Consider the following 23,413-nt stretch of genomic DNA (forward strand, 5'->3'; position numbering starts at 1 on the left):
AAATTTTTGCACACCTTTTAAAAATATAGCTGGAAACAGTTACATTTCAGAAGAAAGTTACTATTTAAAAGGACATCTGGGAGGTAGAGGTAGGACTACTCCTATGGTAGAAGGCACACCTGCCCTACCATATCAGATTCTACCTCCAAGGGATGAGTATTCCATTTCCTGTAGAAGCTGCTTATAGATAAAATGAGTGTTTAGATGAAGAAGAAAGTATTTCTGAAATTTTGGGCTTGGGATGTAGAGTGCTAGTATCTCACGAGGCTTGGCCCAGTGTACCAAGCCTTGGGTTCAGAACTCAGTGCCACAGACACAAACAAAACACCCTGAAATGTTTGAGCAAGCTCAGCAAATAGCACTAATTTGCAGATTGATTTTAGAATAGATCTTTGTTCCTATATTGGAATATAGGAACACAAGATTTGTTGGAATTTTTTTATGAGAAGCATGCTGAGACTTCATGCATGTTAACACATGTTATATCCCTGAATTATATGTCCGATCATTAATGATTACTAAATAACTAAGTTTTTCATGTAAAGAATTTGTCTAGTAATTCTATCTATATTCTTGGTAAATTTTTAGACTGAATATTTTTATAGAAAAGCAGCTATCATATATTGGTAATTGTATTTTTGATTACTTAGTGTCTGACAGGCTCTTGATCATGCATTTTACATGTATTACTTAATCCCTGCAGTAGCTTCATGTGGTAGATAGTAGTTAACTGCTGAGGAGAAGTGAAAACTAGATAGACAGAGAAATTCAGGACTGGATTCTGATTTTCATTGTTTATTACCTAATACTTTTACTCTTTAGTTTATCGGTCCACAAAATTATTGTAACAATACCTCAAACACAGAGACTGCACAAAAAATACAGCACCACAAAGCTTATTGGGAGGGGGGGTGTCGAAGCATTTTTCAGAGTTTAATTGGACTCTTAAATATGATAAATTAAATCACTTGTACCTCAAGGTAGAACACTTACATAGCACTTTCAAGACCTGTGTTCTGGCCAAACAAACACAAGTAGATGCTATATCCTACGCAGTTTAGTAATGGATTTGTTTTTAAGAATGAATGAGCCCTACATGTCTGGTAAAAATTAGCAACTTAGGAAATAATGAGTTTCTGCTAGAAAACAAAGGACATAAAGTTGACTGTTGGTGTTTTATTTTAGATAATGATAAGGAAAACATACAACTGTTACCTTCCCTCCACCCAAACTTAAAATAGAATAGCCAGGCTAACATGGAATGTTTGTTTGATGGGAATTTGTTGGTTTTGTCTGAATTCTTTTAAGGTAATAGGGTCAAGGTTCCTGCTCATCTTTCTATCAAGTATTCTTAGGGTTTTCTAGAAGCAACTAGGTTGTTACTGTAAGCTTTTAAAAAATAATACACGTGCAGTTTCACATTAAACATGTTTTAAGAAACAGCCTTCTAGCTGGGCAGTGGTGGCACACGCCTTTAATCCCAGCACTTGGGAGGCAGAGGCAGGCAAGTTCGAGGCCAGCCTGGTCTACAGAGTGAGTTCCAGGACAGCCAGGGCTACACAGAGAAACCCTGTCTTAAAAAAACCAAATCAAAAAACAAAACAAAACAGCCTTCTATGTTTATACCTATGTCTTTGAAATTTTAAAAACAATCTAAGCAGTCATGCTCTAGGCTCTAGAAAAGGGGGTGGGATGGTAATATAGAGTCATAGGCCAGATGTGAAATATGCTATGCATATAAACGAGAAGAGGACAGGAGCTAAGCCTTGAAAGGTAAGTAGAATTCAGTATGTATACCTTAAGACAGCAGTGTGGGTAGCAGAACACAGATGCGAGTGCAGCAAAGCAGCTGGCCAGGTCTTCTTGAAGATTTTAAAACAAAACATCAGGCTTCAGCTTCAGATATTCAGTTTAATTGCAAAGAAAATAGAAGAATTAGTATAGTGGGCAATAATGTGTAGATATACTTTGTGGAAAATTGATAAAAGGAGTTCATGAAGATTTAAGTGGAGATGATGTTGTTTCTTTGGTGCCATTGGTTTTTTTTTTTTTTTTTGGATTTTTTTTTTTTTTTTTGGATTTTTTTTTTTTTTGGATTTTTTTTTTCTTTTTTTTTTTTTTGATTTTCAAGACAGGGTTTTTCTGTGTAGCCCTGGCTGTCCTGGAACTCACTTTGTAGACCAGGCTGGCCTCGAACTCAGAAATTTTCCTGCCTCTGCCTTCCAAGTGCTGGGATTAAAGGAGCGCACCACCACCGCCTGGCCTCTTTGGTGCCATTGTTGGTGAATTTATATCAGAAATTCTCTGCTCAGCCTACACACTGAACCTGTACCATTCATTCCTTCTGTAGTGAATGCTGCTGGGACACCAAATATAGTCTGTGAACTGGTCCACGTGTGCTCATGGTTCATTACAGATCTGCAACAGGGCAAGTAGCCTGACTATGTTGAGAGCTTCATCTCACTTTGGCAGTGCCATAGAATCCACCTGTGCAGTTATTGGACTGTCTTGTTAACCAGGGTATAGAGCACAGACAGTCCATGTGCAAACACACACAGAATATCACATATACAGACACTCTGATCTAAAGTATTTGCATTGTGAAAACAGCGTTGATTAAGTATGTTGGCTATATATTGTTGCCTGTTTTGGACTTTAAATCTCCTAAAAGGCATATATTTAATCTCTTCAGTATCTAAAAGAATACTTTCACTGCTAGAGGAATGATTTTATGAACTGAGATAGCTATTGTAGATGGGTACTACTAGTTATAAAATACTAATATTACTTTATTTTGAGTACTCTGACAACATGCCATTATTTTATAATATAAAAATAGTATACTGAGTTAGGTATTCTTCAAAAAAGTGAAAATCATGTATTTAGAGCAAACATCAGTCACATGGTGATACTGTAGTTTGAAATTTCTAATTTTAGGAACGTTTTTGCATTTTCAATTCTTCATTAGATTCATTTCTTTTTATAGTAGTTGTTTTCAATTGCTTAGGAAATTTAGCACTCATTCATTTAGTCAGGTTGGATGTCACAGCTTTCACAGATTAGGATGCTAAGGAATTGAATATTAGAGCTAGAAAAAAGAAGAAAGAGACAGAGGAAATGAGCACCTATTAGCAGTCCTTCCTATACTGGGTTCTCCTGGTAGCTGTTAATTACTTTCCATCTCTGTGGTTCTGGATGGGTCATATAAACAATAGACCATGTATTTGTCCTCTGTCTGACTTCTTTTACTTAGCACAATTCTAAACAGGACTTCATTCTTTTTCATGAGTATGTGATACTTGGATGAATATACTACATTTTGTACATCTGTTCATCAATTCACAGATATTTAAATTGTTTGCCATGTTTGGCAATTATGAGTGATGATGAATATTTATATCCTAGTAATGAGCTTTTTGGGTCATGTGGTATTCTCTTACCTTTTTTTTTTTGTTTTGTTTTGTTTTGTTGTTGTTGTTTTTTTTTCAAGACAGGGTTTCTCTGTTTAGCCCTGGCTGTCCTGAAACTCACTCTGTAGACCAGGCTGGCCTCGAACTCAGAAATCCACCTGCCTCTGCCTCCCAAGTGCTGGGATTAAAGGCGTGCGCCACACCACTGCCCGGCTTCTCTTAACATTTTAAAAAATCTTTCCAAATCACTTTAAAAAACAGCTGTATCATTTATAGTCATAGTATCAGTGCACAGTTCAAATTTCCCACATTTTTTTGAACTCTTGTTTCATGTCCAGTCAGATTATAGCTTCATAGCGGTGCCTTGATCTCACAGTGTTCTTTTTGTCAGTTTGCAGCATATAGTTAGTTCAGGGCTACTTGGTATGAGTGTTCTAGAGTGTAATTTAGAGGGTTCTGGCTGCTGATCTGCAGCAGCAGCAGCAGCAACAACAACAACATTCTTTGAGATGGCATCTTGCATCTGCCTTGTTGGTTTCCAGGGCTGAGCACCCTGTGCTGGGGAAAGGGGTTCTCCAAGCTTCCCTGCTATTGCTGCTCTGGGCATGGCTTTCCCCGGCTGTTTATAGTTTCTGTTGTTTTTCTGATGGCTGTTTATCAATTTTGCTGAGATAATTTTCTGGGGATGGTGGCCATCCATCCATGCCACAGTATAGTCTGCCATTTTTCAGTCCAACATTATTGATTTTAAAGATTTATTTTTATTTTATACATATGTCTGACTTTCTGTATATATGTATACTACATGTATGCTTGGTACCTGTGGAGACCAGAAGTGGGTGTTAGATCTCCTGAAACTGTTACAGATGTTTGTGAGCTGCCATGTGGGTGCTAGGAATCAAACCTGAATCCTCTGCAAGAGCAGTATGTGCCTTGAATGTCTGTGTTATCTTTTTGGTACTTTATCTAACTTCCGTCTTTACTTAGATTTTTAAAGTATCTTTTGCATGACTATTGCCTAATGGCTGAATTTTGAGTTTAAGTGTAAAAGGACTGTTTCTGTTGTTCTAGTTTTCTGTATATTTGCCAGTCTTTCCCTTGTTGGGTTTCAAACTGGGCTGGAACCTTAGCTTTTAGATCCAAGAGTTGAAAACCCACCACACTAGTATAATTTGTTTCCTCCTTAAAATTCTTTTGTTTGGGGTTTGTTATTTTGAAATAGTTGTACAAAATGGAAAGCTTCTTAGTTACAAACAATAACAACAACAACAGACTTTTTTCAAATATATTTGTTGTGGGACTCTTTCTGGACTAAGAACTCCAACATCAATAAAAGCAGCCAAGAGATGTCACCAGAAGCCAGGACAGCTCCTAAAAGGCTGCTAGGCTGGGTCTAGTTTGTATTCTCATTTTATACTCTAAAAACACAATGTGGGGAGTTAGGCAAGCAAGACTACAGAAATGTACCTGGCAGTCAGTAAGTTGTTAAGGGCAATGACCCCATTGTTGGCTATTTCTCCAGGTCATTCTGTTCTAGGTAGCAAGAGAAGTCATACTTAGCAAATCTGCAGTACAATTAGTGCTTGAAGTAAATCACTAAATAAAATGATAAAGCAGTATCTAATAATTGCTCCTTTCTACCTTACTTTTCATCAGCCTTATTCAACTTGTAATTCTAGTCATTGCCTTTAATTGATGAGTCAGTATGATTGTCTGGGTTAGGATATATATAAATCATTTTAATAGTTTTACATTGTGTACGTGTTTTAGGAAATATTTTGTAGAGTGATTTTTTTTTTAATGACATGGCTAATGTATGGCAGACTGACCTTTAACTGTCTGTATAGTAAAGAAAGTCCTTAAGCTTCTTATCCTCCAGTCCTATTATGCTAGACAATCACTCTACCAACTGAATTGTATCTGCAGCTGGGTATTTGTGGTAAAGTCTCACTGTGTAGCCCTGGCTGACCTAGAATTTCCCATGTAAACTTGACTAGCCTTGAACTTACACCAAGTGCTGGGAACAAAGGTGTGTACTACTATGCCTGGGCTTATTTTATTTAAAAAAATGGGTACATGTGTATGTCCATGCCCATCCATTCCTTGGTGCACTTTGGAGGTTGAAGGACAACTTGCAGAAGCTGGTTCTGTCCAATTAACTGTCTTAACTGGAGAGGTAGCATAGTAACTTTTCCTTTATGTGCTCTTTTCATGTTTAGTTATTTACTGTCTTATTTATTCATCTGATGCTTTACTCATTGCTGTTAAATTCAAAGCTTTCCTGTATCCTCCTCCCCACTAATGTTGGAAGTTATACATCTGTTACTTTTGTGATTACTGGTTTGTCCTTGTCTCTACTCATCCAGCCTGCTTCCTCTGTTCCTGTTTTTCTCTTTTCTTCTCCACTTTCATTTTTGAACTTAAGTTACTTGTATAATTTTTATTCCACATTTTAAAGTTTCTTTTTATTACTGTCATGTGTACACATGTGTGGGTACCCTTAGACAACAGAAGAGAGTATTGGATCCCCTGGTGCATGAGTTACAGTTGGTTGTTAGCTACCCAACATGAGTGTTCACAGCTGTATTAGTTAGGGTTCTCCAGAGGAACAGAACTGATAGAATGAATGGGTTTTATTAGAGTGGCTTATAGGCTGTGGTCTGAGTAGTTCAACAGTGGATGTCTACCAACATAAAGGCCAAGGATTGGGTAATTGTTCAGTTTACCAGGCTGGATGTCTCAGCAGTCTCAATCTGGGCTGGAGTCCTGGAGGATTCCTAGAGAGCTGCTAGATGTCAATCTGTGTTGGAAACCTGAAGAAGAGCACTCTAATACCAGTATAGGAACGCCTCAGTGTCAGGATAGATGAACCTGCCATTGAGAGTGAGGGCAAGCAGGCAAAAAATAAATTAATTAATTAAAAAAAAAGCTTCTTTCTTCCATATCCTTTTATATGAACTGCCATCAGAAGGTGTGGGTGTGTCTTCCCAACTCTAAATGAGGCAATCAAGAAAATCCTTCATAGACTCCACCTCACACCGATCAGAATGGCTAAGATAAAAAACTCAGGGGACAGCAGATGCTGGCGAGGGTGTGGAGAAAGAGGAACACTCCACCATTGCCGGTGGGATTTCAAGTTAGTAAAAACACTCTGGAAATCAGTTTGGCAGCTCCTCAGAAAATTGGGCATAGTATTACCAGAGGACCCAGCTACACCATTCCTGGGCATACACCCAAAAGATTCTCCAATATATAACAAGGTCATATGCTCCACTATGTTCATAGTAGCCTTATTTATAATAGCCAGGAGCTGGAAAGAATCCAGATGTCCCTCAACAGAGGAATGGATACAGAAAATGTGGTACATTTACAGAGTGGATCACTAGTCAGCTATTAAAAAAAATAAATTCATGAAATTCTTAGGCAAATGGATGGAACTAGAAAATATCATCCTGAGTGAGGTAACACAATCACAAAAGAACACACACGCTATGTACTCACTGATACGTGGATATTAGCCCAAAAGCTCAGAATACCCAAGATATAATTCACATGAAGCTCAAGAAGAAAGAAGACCAAAGTGTGGATACTTTGGTCCTTCTTATATGGGGTGCAAAATACTCATAGGAGAAAATACAGAGACAAAGTGTGGAACAGAGACTGAAGGAAAGACCAACCAGAGACTGCCCCACCTGGGGATCTATCCCATATACAGTTACCAAACCCAGACACTGTCTTAGATTCCAAGAAGTGCATGCTGACAGAGCCTGATATGACTGTCTCCTGAGAGGCTCTGCTAGAGCCTTACACATACAGATGCAGATGCCAACCATTAGACTGAGCACAGGGTCCCCAATGGAGGAATTAGAGAAAGGACTGAAGGAGCTAAAGGGGATTGCAACTCCATAGGAAGGACAACAATAGCAACCAACCAGACCCCCCTAGAGCTCCCAGGTACTAAACCACCAACCAAGGAATACACATGGAAGGACCCATGGCTTCAGCCACATATGTACCAGAGGATGGCCTTGTCAGGCATCAATGGGAGGAGAGGCCCTTGGTCCTGTGAAGGCTCGATGCCCTAGTGTAGGGGAATGCAAGGGTGGGGAGGCGGGAGTGGGCGGGTGAGTGGGGAACACCCTCATAGAAGCAGTTGAAGCAGGGAAAGGATAGAGGAATGGGGGAGTGGGGGGAAGGAGTAGTGGGAAGGGTGGGGGGGGATACCGGGAAAGGGGGTAACATTTGAAATGTAACTAAAGAAAATATCCAATTAAAAAAAAGAGAGAGAAAAGAAAGAAAGAAAAAAAAAAAAAAACAAATGAAAATCCCTCATATGTGGGCCCAGATGCTTGGGTTTTAGTTGATCCCAGATATAGTCAAGAAATTAGGGAAATGACACCCTTCACAATAGTCAGACACAATATAAAGTATCTTGGAGGGACTCTAACCAAACAAGATCTGTATGACAAGGACTTCAAGTCTCTGAAGAAAGAACCAAAGAAGACCTCAGAGGATGGAAAGATCTCCCATGCTCGTGGATTGGCAGGATTAATATAGTAAAAATGGCCATCTTTCCAAATGCAGTCTATAGACTCAATGCAATCCCCACCAAAATTCCAACTCAATTCTTTATAGAGTTAGAAAGAGCATTTCTCCAATTCATCTGGAATAACAAAAAACCCAGGATAGCTAAAACTATTCTCAACAGTAAAAAAAAAACTTCTGCGGGAATCAGTATCCCTGACCTCAAGCAATACTACAGAGCAATAGTGTTAAAAACTGCATGATATTGGTACAGTGACAGGCAGGTAGATCAATGGAATAGAATCGAAGACCCAGAAATGAACCCACACAACTATGGCCACTTGATCTTTGACAAAGGAGCTAGAACCGTCCAGAGGGGAAAAAAAGATAGCATTTTCAACAAATGGTGCTGGTTCAGCTGGCGGCTAGCATACAGAAGAATGCAAATTGATCCATTCTTATCTCCTTGTACTAAGCTCAAGTTCAAGTGGATCAAGGACCTCCACATAAAACCAGACACACTGAAACTAATAGAAAAGAAACTGGAGAGCCTTGAGCACATGGGCACAAGGGAAAATTTCCTGAACAGAACACCAATAGCTTATGCTCTAAGATCAAGAATTGACAAATGGGATCTCATAAAATTGCAGAGCTTTTGTAAGGCAAAGGACACCGCCAATAGGATAAAACGGCAACCAACAAATTTGGAAAAGATCTTTACCAACCCTACATCTGACAGAGGGCTCATATCCAATATATACAAAGAACTCAAGAAGTTAGATTCCAGAGATCCAAATAACCCTATTTAAAAATGGGGTACAAAGCTAAACAAAGAATTTTCAATTGAGGAATGCTGAATGGCAGAGAAGCACCTAAAGAAATGTTCAACATCCTTAGTCATCAGGGAAATGCAAATCAAAACAACCCTGAGATTTCACCTCACACCAGTCAGAATGGCTAAGATAAAAATCTCAGGAGACAGCAGGTGCTGGCGAGGATGTGGAGAAAGAGGAACACTTCTCCACTGCTGGTGGGATTGCAAGCTGGTTCAGCCACTCTAGAAATCAGTTTGGCGGTTCTTCAGAAAATTGGGCATAATACTACCAGAGGACCCTGCTATATACCACTCCTGGGCATATACCCAGAGGATTCCCCAGCATGTAACAAGGACACATGCTCCACTGTGTTCATATCAGCCCTATTTATAATAGCCAGAAGCTGGAATGAACCCAGATGTCCCTCAATAGAGGAATGGATACAGAAAATGTGGTGTATTTACACAATGGAACATATTGTGGTATATTTACTCATTGTGGCATAAGTACTCTTTGTATTTATTACACAATGTGTTATATTTACTCAGCTATTAAAAACAATGAATTCAGCCAGGAGGTGGTGGTGCACGCCTGTAATCCCAGCACTCTGGGAGGCAGAGGTAGGCAGATTTCTGAGTTCGAGGCCAGCCTGGTCTACAGAGTGAGTTCCAGGACATCCCGGGCTATACAGAGAAACCCTGTCTTGTAAAAACCAAAACCAAAAAACCAAACCAAAACAAAACAAAACAAAACAAAAACAATGAATTCATGAAATTCTTTGGCAAATGGGTGGAACTGCAAAATATCATCCTAAGTGAGGTAGCCCAATCACAGAAGAACACTCATGGTATGCACTCACTGATAAGTGGATATTAGCCCAGAAGCTTGGAATACCCAAGACACAATTCACACATCAAATGATGTCCAAGAAGGAGGAAGAACAAAGTATGGATGGTCTTTCCCTCAGACTCTGCTCCATACTTTGTCTCTGTATCTCCTTCTGTGGGTATTTTGTTCCCCCTTCTAAGAAGGACCAAAGACCATCCAGAGACTGCCCCACCTAGTGATCCATCCCTTATACAGTTACAAAACCCAGACATTATTATTGATGCCCACAAGTGCTTGCTGACTGGAGCAGGATATAGCTGTCACCTGGGAGGCTCTGCTAGTACATGACAAATACAGCAGGGGACACTCTCAGCCAGCCATTGAACTGAGCACAAGGTCCCCAATGGGGGAGCTAGAGAAAGGACCCCAGGAGCTGAAGCAGTTTGCAGTGCCATAGGAGGAACAATGATATGAGCCACCCAGGACTCCCAGAGCTCCCAGGGATAAAACCATCAACCAAATAGTACACATTGGATGGCCTTGTTGGACATCAAAGGAAGGAGAGGCCCCTGGCCTAGAAAGGCTCTATGCAGCAGTGTAGGGGAATACCAGGACAGGGAAGCAGGAGGGGGCTGATTGGGGGAACAGGGAGAGGGGAAATGGCTTATGGGACTTTTGGGCAGGGGGAGGGGGAGCCAAGAAAGGGGAAATCATTTGAACTGTAAATAAAGAATATATCTAATAAAAAAATAAAATTTTTTGTTTACATACATGCTATAGTACTTAAATATTTAAAAAATGTATGAAAGAGAATAAATGTATCATAATCAGGTTCTCTAAAAAGTATCCATTTTTCTTAAAGCCCAAAAGAAACATCTGAGAAATTTAACTGATGGATACTAAAGTCTAGAATTATCTTGCTATTTTAAAATTCCCAAAGTTCTACAAAGTCTGAATCATTTTTAAAATTCAGAAACCTTAACCTGGAGTTCAGGTGAAATGTGTATTTAGTTTCTTTAGGAAAATACTAGTTCACAAGCATTTCCAAACAAAAGTGTTTATGAAGACAGGTAATATTTTTATTACTTTTTTTTTTTTTTTTTTTGGTGTGCGGGTGGGTGGGTTTATCACCTGCAAAACACTTTGTTAGATGAAAATGGTAAAGGTTTGCTGCAGAAAGTTAGGCACTGGCCACTGTGCCATGACTAATACTCAGTGTGCTAAAGCAGTGAGCCTTTAAATAAGGAGCAAGAAAGTAGTGGGGCCTTTGGAAAGGGTGAAATTTGGTATTGTGGCTCACAGTTGATGGAGTGTTTCTGTATCCTCTCAATAACTGTAGTCCCTTTCTGTTCCTTTTCTCTTGGATTATTCTAGAGTTATTATTCCAGAGTAATTCTCTTGAATTATTCTTTTTTTAAAGATTTATTTATTTATCATTATATGTAAGTTCACTGTAGCTGTCTTCAGATTCCAGAAGAGACATTGGATCCCATTACAGAGGGTTGTGAACCACCATGTGATTACTGGGATTTGAACTCAGGACCTTTGGAAGAGCAGTTAGTACTCTTAACCACTGAGCCATCTCTCCAGCCCTCTTGAATTATTCTTACCATTTTTTTTTTTTAGATTTATATGTTTTACATGTATGGATGATTTGCCTGCACACCTGTCTGTGTATCCTGTGTATGCCTAGCGCTTGTGGAGGCTAGAAGAGGGTATTGGCTCTCCTAGACCTGGAGTTAGAGATCTTTGTAAGACATCATGTGGGAACTAGGAACATGGGTTATCTGCATTTGTACCATGTGCCCTTAATGCTGAACTATCGTTAGGATCTAAATAAGTGAAGGCCTTACCTAGATTGATTGTCCTTGTTTTTTACTCTGCCATGTAAACCTCATGAATTTACTATCAAAGATCTTATCAAAGTTTTTGTTTACTTTTGTGTTTTTAAAAATAAATATAGAGGGGCTGGAGAGATAGTTCAGTGGTTATGAGAAAGTTGTACTCTTGCAGAGGACCAGAGTTCTGTTCCCAGCTCCATATCAGGTAACTCACAATCACCTGTCACTCCAGTACCAAAGTCCACTGCCCTCTTCTGGCCTCCGCAGTCAGCAGCACTTATATGCACATTCCCTCACATAGATACACAGGCATGTACATTATTTAAGGGACAAATAAATCCTAAAGTAAAAGAACAAATTAGCTTACTTTTGATAGGCCCACCTCCCCTGCTTAGTCAAGGTCTAGCTCTATAGCCCCAAGCACTTGAATTCTAATCTTCCATCTTAAGTTCCACCAAAATGCCAGGAATATGTCACTGTCCCTGGCTTCTAGTACTTGTTTACTGGCATTAGCCAAGTGTGCAGCTTCCCGGCTTTGTTAGTAGCCATATGGGAAGGAAACTGAGGGACAATATCTTGGCTCCTAATATGTTGGGAATTCTTGGGTTGAGTCATGTTTGCTTTTGTTTTGTTTTGTCAGTCTCATTTTCTTGTCTCTCTTGGGACATTACTTGTATTTTTAGCATTACAGAAAATATAGATGTAACTGTAACCTGTTTCCTTCTCATTTTAAAGTTCTTCAGTGTTTTCAAAAGGAAAATGTTTTTCTTATCCATCACAGTAGTTTAAAATTTTTATTTTTATATTCCATAACATATATTTTTATTCTGTGACTACTGTTCTTCTGCTGCACTCGGGTAATAGGTAGTTTTTATCATGCATGCTATGCAGTATAGTTATTCAGAACATGGACAGAGATGGCATTCACTAAACTTTCTGTGTTCAGAATTCCTGTATGTGATGGGTGTCATTTCACTTTCATAATCTAACTTTCTATTGTGCATATAATTATATGTTTTGTGTGCTTGCTATACTGAGAAATTCTTGAGAGCATTCTCAAGAATTTATAATCCTCAAATGCTCATTTATAAAGCTTAACTTTTATCTATTTACTGAGTTACCAGAATTATTCTTACAAATAGTTCTTAAAACTGTTTGTGGAGATATTAGAAAAGCTGAAGCTACAATTTGAAAATAGATCTTTTTAAAAAAGATTTATTTATAAATATTTTATTTATAAGGGTGTTTTGTTTACATATATATCTGCACAGCAAAAAAGGCATTACAGGTGATTGTGAACTGCCTTATAGATGCTGGGAATTGAACTCAGGACTTTTAGAAGAGCAGCTAGTGCTCGCTGAACCATCTCTCCAGCCATGAAAAAATAATCTTTGAGATACTGATTTTGAGTCTATCTCTGTCTCTGTCTCTGTCTTACACAACAGGGTCTCACTATACCTCTTAGGCTAGCCTTGATCTCCTGATCCTTCTGCTTCAGCCTTTGGAATAGCTAGGTTTACAGCTGTGTACTACTGCACCCAGTTTTGACATTGATTGTTTAAAAAAAAAACAGACAAATAAACAAACACTATGGTAACTAGACAAATTTTTAAAAACTAAAATTGAAATATGTAAAGGTTAAAAATGTAAAAAACAATGAAACAAATATATAAATATTTGTCCCATATATTTGAATACAATAGAATTTCAGGTGCAGATATTTGACCTTGAAGGAAATTTGGTACTATAAATGTTTGCTAATCACGATTTAACCTTGATAGACTAGTTGCTAAGAACTGTTTGCTGTTTTTTTTCAGAGAATGCAGAATCTATTGACCTTAAACAGTTTTTTGACCAACATTTTTCACATATATACTATGTGTTTTTTGAAAATTTTGTGACTATTGAAGCTAGTCTTAAACAGAAAGGTAAGATATTAACATGTATTCTGGCTTATGTTTGTGTTTCTAATAGTCATAAGCATTAACTTAAAAAGAGGATCTGGGCATTAGAATTTTAGTATTGTTTTATTTTGATACCTTTCAGATGTATTTGAAAGGAAACTAACAGACTCATATGGCTATTGTTTTGTGAAGGCTTAGAACATTTGCATTTTCTTAATCAGATTTTCTCAACCTACCTTCTTTGTTCTGCCCTAGGAATGTTTGAATAGCAATAGGAATAGTGTTTTTCATAATCAAAGCTTATTTAAAATTTACAATGTATGATGACTTGTTATTAGATATAAGTATAAGCCAAGTTTTTCTTTTTATGTTGGGGATTGAATCCAAGGCCTTATACATGCTAAGTGTGGATTTTATCATTACGCTCCTCCCCACTCCCAGACCTGGAACCTAAAATTAGAACAATTATGCTAAAGAGTGGTGAGAGGGATTATAATATTGTCTCTATGCTAAATAGACCATGCTTTAGCATTTTGCTAAAGGATCAATGAAGAAAAACCCAGCAGTTGAAATATTTAAGTTCATAAGGTAGATGTTAACAATGAGTATATTTAAAGTATTTTTCTGTTCAAAATATTTCAGGTCACAAGTCTCAAAGAGAGGAATTAGATGCTATACTTTTTATTTTTGAGGTAAGTGCTATGAGCCATACCGCTTAAACTTTTTTCAAAAAATAATTCTGGGAATATAAAGAAATATATTAAAATTATTAAACATATAGTAAAGTATAGTTAATCTGCCAGTGTTTTAAAGAACTTAATTAACTTAAAAATGTATCTGGCTGAACATGTCTAATTTTGAAGTATAATGTATTTTTAACAACAAAATTATGCATATGACAGTATAAAATTAATTTGATATCAGTTTTATAAAGTGAAAATTTTAATTTGTATAGTTTACACAATTTTTCTTAATCCCTGGAATTGTGGCTATTATATATGCCTATGGGATATATCGTTGTTTTATTTATATATTTTGCTTTTGTTCTTTTCAAGACAGGGTCTCACTATGTTGCCCTGAATGGTGTGAAACTAGCTATGTTGACCAAGCTGGTCTTGAACTTACACAGATCTTCCTGCCTCTGCATCTCAAATGCTGAGATTAGAGGTGTGTGTTGTCATGCCAGACTTTACCATTTAGTTTTGGAACAGGGTCTTAAAGTGTTATGTGATACTATCTCTGTGGAGATGTGAACACCACTCTCTACGCACCTAAGAGAGAGAACTGAGGAAAGAGCAAGGTAATGATACCACACCAAAGTCCAACTTTGTGAGCCAGTGAATTTATTGGGCTAACAAGAATATGGACGAAGTGTTTCTTACAAAGCATGAATGACTCAGCGGCAGCTACAACACTGACAACACAGCACAGCATGGGTGATGACTCCAGACAGTTGGAACCCTGGGCTTTGTGCAAAGCATGTAGGCAGCTTGACCTGTGGAGATCTCTCCTTAGCAGTCTTACTGTTTGTGTACCCTTAGGCTGCTGGAGGGGGTGCAAATGTAATCTTTTCAGGGATTTTTCTAAGCCTTGTGATTTGTTTACTTCCTGAGTCTTAAGGGGCTTCCTTCTAGAATGGAATTCCTTTGAATTGGGAGAAAGTTGCTATACAACACCTGTAGTCCAGACTTGCCTTGAACTTCTGGTCGGTCTTCCTGCACTGAGTGTTGGGATTAAAGGCTTATATCACCACGGCTCATCATATCTACTCCATTGACTTTTCATTATAAATTTGAACAATATAGTTTTGTTTTTAAAATTCTTATTTTCATATCACTTCTAATTAGACTGGGGCAAATATTTGTAAACAAATAAAGCATAGCTTAGAGGTTGATAAGCTATGCTAAAAATTGTTTTTTTTAGCACATTCAAAAATTAAACCCCTCTTACGCCTATTTTAAAATTACTTATTATCATTGGAAATAATCATAGGGATATTATTATCTTTATTGATAATTTAGAGACTAGTAGAAATCCAAGAGTAGAGCTGATGACTTGAGAGACCAAGAGAGCACATGAAACCTGTTTCTGGTAGTTGAGATGGTTGCACCTGTAGTCCTGATACTCAGGAGGGGGACTACTTAGTGAGAGAGGGGGAGGGCTGGCCTGAGCCTGGGAGCTCATGAGCAGACGGACTACCTAACAGAGGAAGACTCTAGCTCTAAAATTAAAATACTGGGACATGATGGTACATGCTCACAGTTCAAACCTATGGGAGGCTCAGGCAGGAGAGTTGCAAATTTTAGGCCAGATTGGGCTACATAGTGAGAACCTGACTCAAAAACAAAAGCAAAACAAGGTGCCAGACAATAATAGTACCTGATATTCTGAACTTAATTTTCATTGATCTTGAATCTTTTGAAACCTGATTGGATATTTGGCAAAGAAACTACCTTTTAAGTGGAATAGTGAACACAGATGTTTTGGGGGAAAATAAGTGTCCCTGAAGAATGCAAGATAATGGTTGCTCTGTATTCAGGAAACAAGGTAACTGATGAATTAAGAAAATTTTCTTTTCTGAAAATTAAAATTATAGAAAAGATGTTAAAAATAATACTTCCCATGTGTAACAGGACATCTGGGTTATGGATCACTAAATTTAATTAGAAAAAAGATGTGAGATCAAAGTTGCTGTTTCCCTCAGGGGCTGGTGGTGTGTGTGTAGCCTTTATTTTCCTTTAGATTGAATCCAGGGCTTTGCACTTGCTAAGTACAGATTCTACCACTAGGAAAAAGGAAAACCTCCAGCCCTGAGATTTTCGTCTTTAAAAGAATATTTAACCTTTGTACTGATTTTGTTGTTCTTCTTTTTTTTGGTTTTTCGAGACAGGGTTTCTCTGTATAGCCCTGGCTGACCTGGAACTTACTCTGTAGACCAGGCTGGCCTCGAACTCAGAAATCTGCCTGCCTCTGCCTCCCAAATGCTGGGATTAAAGGTGTGCACTTTATTGGACTTATAAATGGACTTATTTTTTATAACACTATTAAAGATAAATTTAATTAATTTTCTCTTCCAAAATTTCTTTAGTATTGGTTATTACTTTTTCAGAGGGAAACTTTAAATATTTTACTAGTTTGTATTTGATATACTTTATCATAAGAGGTTCTTATGTTGACATAAGAGGTTCTTCTGTCTAATATTTCATATTTCATAATATATTAGGTCATTATTTGATTTTTAACTCTTTATTTTATGTTGATGTTTAGAAAATTTTACAACTTCTTCCAGAAAGAATTCATCAGCGATGGCAATTCCATAGTATTGGTAAGTGATATGTCTTACACATCTAAAGTAAAATCTGCAATGTCTTAGCAGTTACTTTTAATGTGTTCATAGTTCATTTTACTGAAAATGGAGATTATAAGAGGCTAGGGAGATGGCACAGTAGATGAAGTGTTTGCTTTGATTCAACATCCTGAGTGCTGATTCCCAGCACCCCGGCAACAGCCAAGGGGGCAGCATTCATACCAGTAACCCCAGTACAGTGGTAGCATGGGGTTTGGAGACAGACACTGAGACTCACTAGCAAAACCCATAATTCCAGCCTCAATAAGTTATCCTGTCTCAGAAAATAAGGTGGAAAGCACCAATATTAACCTTTGGCTTCCACTTTTCACACACATATGGTTGTGCAAATGATTTTTGCATAACATATAACCACATACTATATTCAAAAGACAAGCTTTTAAAGGTGGCAACATATTTTAATAAGCATAACATAAAAGTAGAGATTAATTGCTAATGAGCACATAATAAAGTGCTCAAAAGAATTATGAACTTATTTGAACTTCATGATCATGAAAATGGTCTTGAAGATTGTCTTTGTAAAACTTTTTGAGACATATGAACTTAAAAGATATATTTCTTTTTTTTTTTTAAAGATTTATTTATTTATTATATGTAAGTACGCTGTAGCTGTCTTCAGACACACCAGAAGAGGGCATCAGATCTCATTACAGATGGTTGTGAGCCACCATGTGGTTGCTGGGATTTGAACTCAGGACCTCTGGAAGAGCAGTCAGTGCTCCTAACTGCTGAGCCATCTCTCCAGCTGTTTTTTATTTATTTATTTATTTTTTATTTTTTTATTTTATTTTTTGGTATTTTTTGGTTTTTTGGTTTTTTCGAGACAGGGTTTCTCTGTGTAGCCCTGGCTGTCCTGGAATTCACTCTGTAGACAAGGCTGGCCTTGAACTCAGAAATCTGCCTGCCTCTGCCTCCCAGAGTGCTAGGATTACAGGCATGTGCCACCACCACCCAGCTTTTTTTTGGTTTTTTGAGCCAGGGTTTCTCTGTGTAGCCCCTGCTGTCCTGGAGCTCACTCTAGACCAGGCTGGCCTCAAACTTAGAAATCCACTTGCCTCTCTGCCTCCCAAGTGCTAGGATTAAAGCCGTGTGCCACCACTGCCCAGTTTATGTTATATTTCTTGATGATACAGCCTTTACTCCCCAGAAGACCTTTATAATAAATACCTAGTTGTCATGATTAATAGTATTCCCAGATTATTTATAACATATGAAAATTCAAAAATGTTGATATTTCTTTGTCAGTTGGATAATTCCTGCAACTTTTTGGCTTTTGTGAATTGTTAATGAAGGAAAAGGTGACTGTAGTTGATGTAAAAAATAACTTCATTGATAAAATTTGCATAGATAATTTTATTTTTTTGAAGTAAAATTAAATGTATTTGAGAAAAAAGTCCTCACTGTCCAGTTTTACGATACTTCTATCTTCCTTACATAGTCTTTGAAGCCATTTGTTGTAATGACAGCATTGACTATGTTGTGAATTTCATGCCAGCCTGGCTAAAAATCCAAAATTTTAAAAGGAAGGAAGGAAGGGAGGGAGGGAGGGAGGGAGGGAGGGAGGGAGGGAGGAAGAAAGGAAGCCGCACGCAGTGTTGGGATTAGATATCACATCTGATCTAATTTTGTTTTTGTTTTTATTTTTTCGAGGCAGGGTTTCTCTGTGTAGCCCTGGCTGACCTGGAACTCTATATATAAACCAGGCTGACCTCAAACTCTGAAATCTGCCTGCCTCTGCCTCCCAAGTGCTGGGATTACAGGCGTGCGCCACCATGCCCGGCTATGATTTTAGATTTTATTAATATCTGATAAAGCTGAAAGTGAGTGATATCATTGTAATTATATAACCTAAGAAATGTCATATGTGTAATAGGCAGTCATGAATAATAACATTTATTACGCTATTCTTGGTTGTGACAAAAATTTGGAAATAGACCAAAAGAAGGTATATTTAGTTATATTCATAAAATAGTTAAAAATGAAGTATCTACATAGACCAGTGTATATAAATTTAAAATGCTAATATTATATATGAAAAGCAGCAACTTATAAATGAGTTCCTGTGAATGATACCATTTATGTAAGGTTTTAAACAATTCATTCTAAGTAATTTATGGATTTATAAGTAAGCAATAATATAAAAATGGTTTTATAAGTGATAGCTCCAAAATGTGTATGATGTTTTTCTCTAGAGAAGAAAGGAAGAAAATGATTTGTCTCAACATACCATTGTATGATTAATTAAAAGTAAAACAATAGCTTTAAGTCATAGCAAATATAATGTTGTGTTTAGATTTGTTCAACAGTGAATGATGTGCCTCTTGGATGTTATAGTAATGAAAATAATTATTAGGAAATATTAGGCTTAATGAATGTTCTTTTGGTTGATGCAAACCTTTTACAATAGTCATTTTGTATTTGTGGTAAAATATTTTATTTATATTTTCATAATATAATGTAAATAACAGATGTAATAAATTGTTGTATTAAACATAATTTTTGGACCAAGTTTTATCAGTAAAGCAAATAATACTTAACTGTGTTGAAAGGTGGCTTTTTCATATGTCCCTCTGACCTCAGTCTTGATCAAAGGGTTATCAAGGTCACCAAGAACAATTTAGAGATTGCCAAGGACTTGTTCAAAAGTGTTTTCAAGTCTGACCGAGAACTCTGACATTTATACACAGATAAGAAGATGGGGATATTTACAATCATGTTTTTCTTTTCAGGGTTGATTTTAAAGAAACTACTGCACACGGGAAACTCCTTAAAGGTATATAATTCTATTTATTTCTATGACTTAAAAGCAAACTGAGTATAGGGGTAGGGTGATCCAGAGTGCTCATTAAATATGTTCAGAGTTGTGGATTCAGCCCCCAGACTGTATGAGCTGGGGTGATGACATACAACTGGAATCCCAGCACTGAGGAGATGGAAGCAGGAGGGTCATCTTCAAGGTCATCTTCAGCTGCGTAGCTGAAGCCACCCCAGTCTTCCCTGAGACCCTGTCTCAAGACAAATCCACAAACAAAAGCAGTAAAACTATGTACCTACCACTTACACTTCTCCCACCTTGATTCCCCCCCCCCTAAGTTTGTTGAATTAATTGTCTTCAATTCATTTGAGAAAAGTTACTGAGAACTCAGGTCTTGTCAGTGAACTTTCTCTTTTCTGTTCTCTTTCTGAGACAGCATTCATTCATTGAATCACGTGTTTTTCGTTTTTTTTTTTTTTTTTTTTTTTTTTTTTTTTTTTTTTTTGTATATGGGAATTGTTTTAGGTCATTGGGAGCAGAAGTTATGCCAGAGTTCCTTCCAGAACTGTAGCTAGGACACAAAAAAATGTAGTAGATGAGATAATTTCAGAGAGCTCTTAAATAATTTTTCAATAGTTGTTTAAATAAATTACTTTTTATAATTTGAATAAATGCATAACTTTTAAGGGACAGGCAGTTGCTCAGCAGTGTCTCTGTGACAAACGTCCCTGCTCATTAAACCTCAGGCAGGCACTGTCACTGTCCTGTCACTGCTCTCTATGGGTTAGATTGGTGGGGATGGGTCCTAGGAAAGCAGTGGGAGAAGAAACTGCTTTTGATTTTTTTCAAATAGAAATTATTATATTAAGTAGTTTATTCTTAGGATTTTATCAGGCATGGCTGAGTTTACTCCCCAGTGCTGTGGACTGAACTCAGGGCCTTGCATGTGCTACCACTAACCTGTCTGTCTTCACTCTCCATCTTGTCTTTCTCTTTCTTCTACAAAATATCATTCTGTCCATGAAGAAATACTGCGTCTTATTTTATTTTAGATCAGACGGGAAGGTGTTCGTCTCTTCTTGTTATGGTTGCAAGCTCTTCAGGATAACTGTAGCAAAGAACAGCTCTGGATGTTCTCATGCTTGATCCCTGGATTTTCAGCACCACAATCCGAATATGGACCTCGAACTTTAGATAATCTTATTAATCCTCCACTCAACCTTCAAGAAAGTAAGATTGATGAGATGTTGTGTATTAGTATGTTTTTTTTCTATAGGGTTGCTTTGTAAAAATGTGTTTGTTTACATATACACTTTGTGTGTACACAAACACGTTTGTAGTGTGTGCTTGTGTGTCCAGGTGTACTTGCCCATACTCACCATATAGAGGCCAGACATTGACACCAGGGCATCTTCCTCAGTTGTTTCTCCATATTACTGTTATTTTTGAGTTAGAGCCCCTAAAGTTCACTGTTCTAACTGCACTAGATAGCAAGCAACCCCCCACCCCCAAAACTCTACTTGTTATTGCCCCATAGTGCTGGGGTTACAGGCATTCAGGGCCACACCCATCTTTTTATATGGGTGCTGGTGGTTGATCTCAGGCTTTCATATCTGTTTTGTAGGCACTTTACCTACTCTCTGTAGCCTTCTGTGAAGTTTGTTTGCTTGCTTGTCTTTACTGTTAGCTCTTTATACAGTTATTTCATGATTCTGAGGTAGTGTTTATAAAGGTAGAGTTTAGTATTACTTTGGTTTGGTGAGGCCAACAGTTTAAGATAACTGTTGGAAATGGTACTTTACTACTTACATTCCAAGAGGAAGCATACCCCATGCTATAGGCCTGTGTAGACAATGTGTATATCTTGTCTTCGTGCGAGTGATCAGGGTTAGTCAGAAGACAGAGGGAAGGGAAGTGTGTGAATTATTGTAGGCAGGAGCCTTATTGTGGTTTCATGGGAAGGAAGTGGCAACTCAGTGAGAGCAAGTAAAAATCAGCTAGTATAGTTCAGTTGACAACAGCACAAAAAGATTGTCCCTACTTGTCTAGTTGTCCTTGAACTTGAAGTGATCAGAACAGGGAAATAGTAGCCTTGAATTTGAGTATAAGAGACTCCCTGGGGATGTGGACTCTAGATGTGGTGGTTTGTGTATGAGTGTCAGTGTTAGCAGGTTATCAATTATTACCTCTAGGAACTGGACAACCCTGGTAAGGACATTATCTCTGGCTAGCCAAGTCCCAAATGTCAGAGCATCTAAATCATATTGGAGTTGCTATAGACCACTTCACTCCAGGTTTTGTTTTGTTCTTTCCACTTTTGTGTGTGTGTGTGTGTGTTTATGTGTGTGTGTGTTTGAGACAGTGTCTCATATATCTAAGGCTGACGTTAAATTTATTATTGTGTAGAAAAGGATGACCTTGAACATGAGATCCTCTTGCTGGGAGGTATTGGACACTACTCCTGGTTTTAATTTATCTTTAATTTCTATTTCATTTTATGCTTGAATTAGTTTAAATGTACATAGAGATAGAAGTGTTTTTCTTTGTTTCCAGGTGTGCTTGTCCATGCTCACCATATAAAATGAACTATAACTATATAAAATGAATATTAAAATTTATACATCTAAAATTGTATTTTCATTTTAAATATAATTTGTAATTTTTGAAATGTTAAACTTTTTTTTAACCAGTGAATCTGTGCTTTTTAGTCCTCCAATTTTCTAATGTTATTTTTTTCCTTCTATTATTCTGTTTAAATAACAATGTGATTTTTCTTTTGGTTAAATATATTCTTTTCCTAGTAAGCATTTGTGAGCTATAGTGCTTTATTAGTTGACTAGGGCTTCTTCTGTAACAAAATACCACAGACGTGCATGGCTCCATGGCAGACGTGCATTTCTTACAGTGCACAGTGCCTTCTTCAGAGTACATAATCAGATAATGTCAGGTCCAGTTTCTGAGGAGCCTTTCTCAGCTTGTAGACAGCACCTTCTCATTGTGTGCTCGTGTGATCTTTTTCCTTTGTGTACTTGTATGCATGTGCACATAGGCCCTCTGTTGTTTCTTCTCTGTTTATATACAATTCTGTACACTTAGAGCTGAACCCTAATGACATCATTGTAACCTCATATGCTCTCTGTTTAGATCCAGTCGCATTGAGGATTTGTGTTCCAGTAGATGAATTTTAGGAGTCCGTATTCAGTCCATAGCCTGTACTCTAGTGACTGCTTCATCTTGATTGTAATACACATTTCTAGAAATTACAGATTTTTGTAGCAAAAGCATACTATACTTGTAGCATAAAACTTTAAAATACAAAACAAACTCACAAAATCTTTAAATGTGCCAGGTTAAGCCCTCATGTCTGCTTATTTACATGTTGCCTGGAAGAGTTACTAGTGTTTCAAGTACACATTTTCTCTTGCATCCCTGACATCCTCTTTCTGTAGGTTTCCTTTTGTCTCCATTTTTAGAATTAGCTTTCATTTTTGATTAGTTTCAAATGCCATTTGACCAACTTTTATTCTCTTTCTGAGAACATAATTTTAGGGAGCTGGAGAGATGGCTCAGTGGTTAAGAGCACTGACTGCTTTTCCTAAGGTCCTGAGATCAAATCCCAGCAACCACATGGTGGCTCACAACCATCCGTAATGAGATCTGATGCCCTCTTCTGAGGTGTCTGAAGACAGCTACAGTGTACAGTGTATATGAATAAATAAATCTTTAAAAAAAGGATAGAAAACAAAATTTAAATTTTCCTTTAAATTTTTTATGTGTGTATTTGTGTGCCTACTTGTCCATCTGTGTAAACATGCATGCATATTTTCAGAGTCTAGAAAAAGGTTTCAAATCTCTTAGAATTGGAGTTTCCATTAGTTTATGAGCCACATGGTGTGGATACAGGGACCTAAACCTGGGACAGACCAGAGCAGTACTTACTGTAAAGTGCTTAGTCCTCTCTCCAGCCCC

At 37.5% G+C, this 23,413-nt stretch overlaps 1 protein-coding gene across 3 annotated transcripts in view; it reads left to right on the plus strand.

Moving 5' to 3' along the window:
- Positions 1 to 23,413, plus strand: part of Ralgapa1 (Ral GTPase activating protein catalytic subunit alpha 1) — a 234,562-nt gene that overhangs the window by 11,662 nt on the left and 199,487 nt on the right. For all 3 annotated transcript variants that reach the window (XM_052185821.1, XM_052185824.1, XM_052185823.1), the window contains exons 2-6: positions 13,236 to 13,346; positions 13,965 to 14,014; positions 16,590 to 16,647; positions 19,419 to 19,462; positions 20,497 to 20,674. In XM_052185821.1, the coding sequence (XP_052041781.1) occupies positions 13,236 to 13,346; positions 13,965 to 14,014; positions 16,590 to 16,647; positions 19,419 to 19,462; positions 20,497 to 20,674 (441 nt within the window). The remainder of the gene's footprint in view (positions 1 to 13,235; positions 13,347 to 13,964; positions 14,015 to 16,589; positions 16,648 to 19,418; positions 19,463 to 20,496; positions 20,675 to 23,413) is intronic.

Source organism: Apodemus sylvaticus, chromosome 6 (assembly GCF_947179515.1).
Source record: "Apodemus sylvaticus chromosome 6, mApoSyl1.1, whole genome shotgun sequence".
In the NCBI taxonomy this organism is placed as follows: domain Eukaryota; kingdom Metazoa; phylum Chordata; class Mammalia; order Rodentia; family Muridae; genus Apodemus; species Apodemus sylvaticus.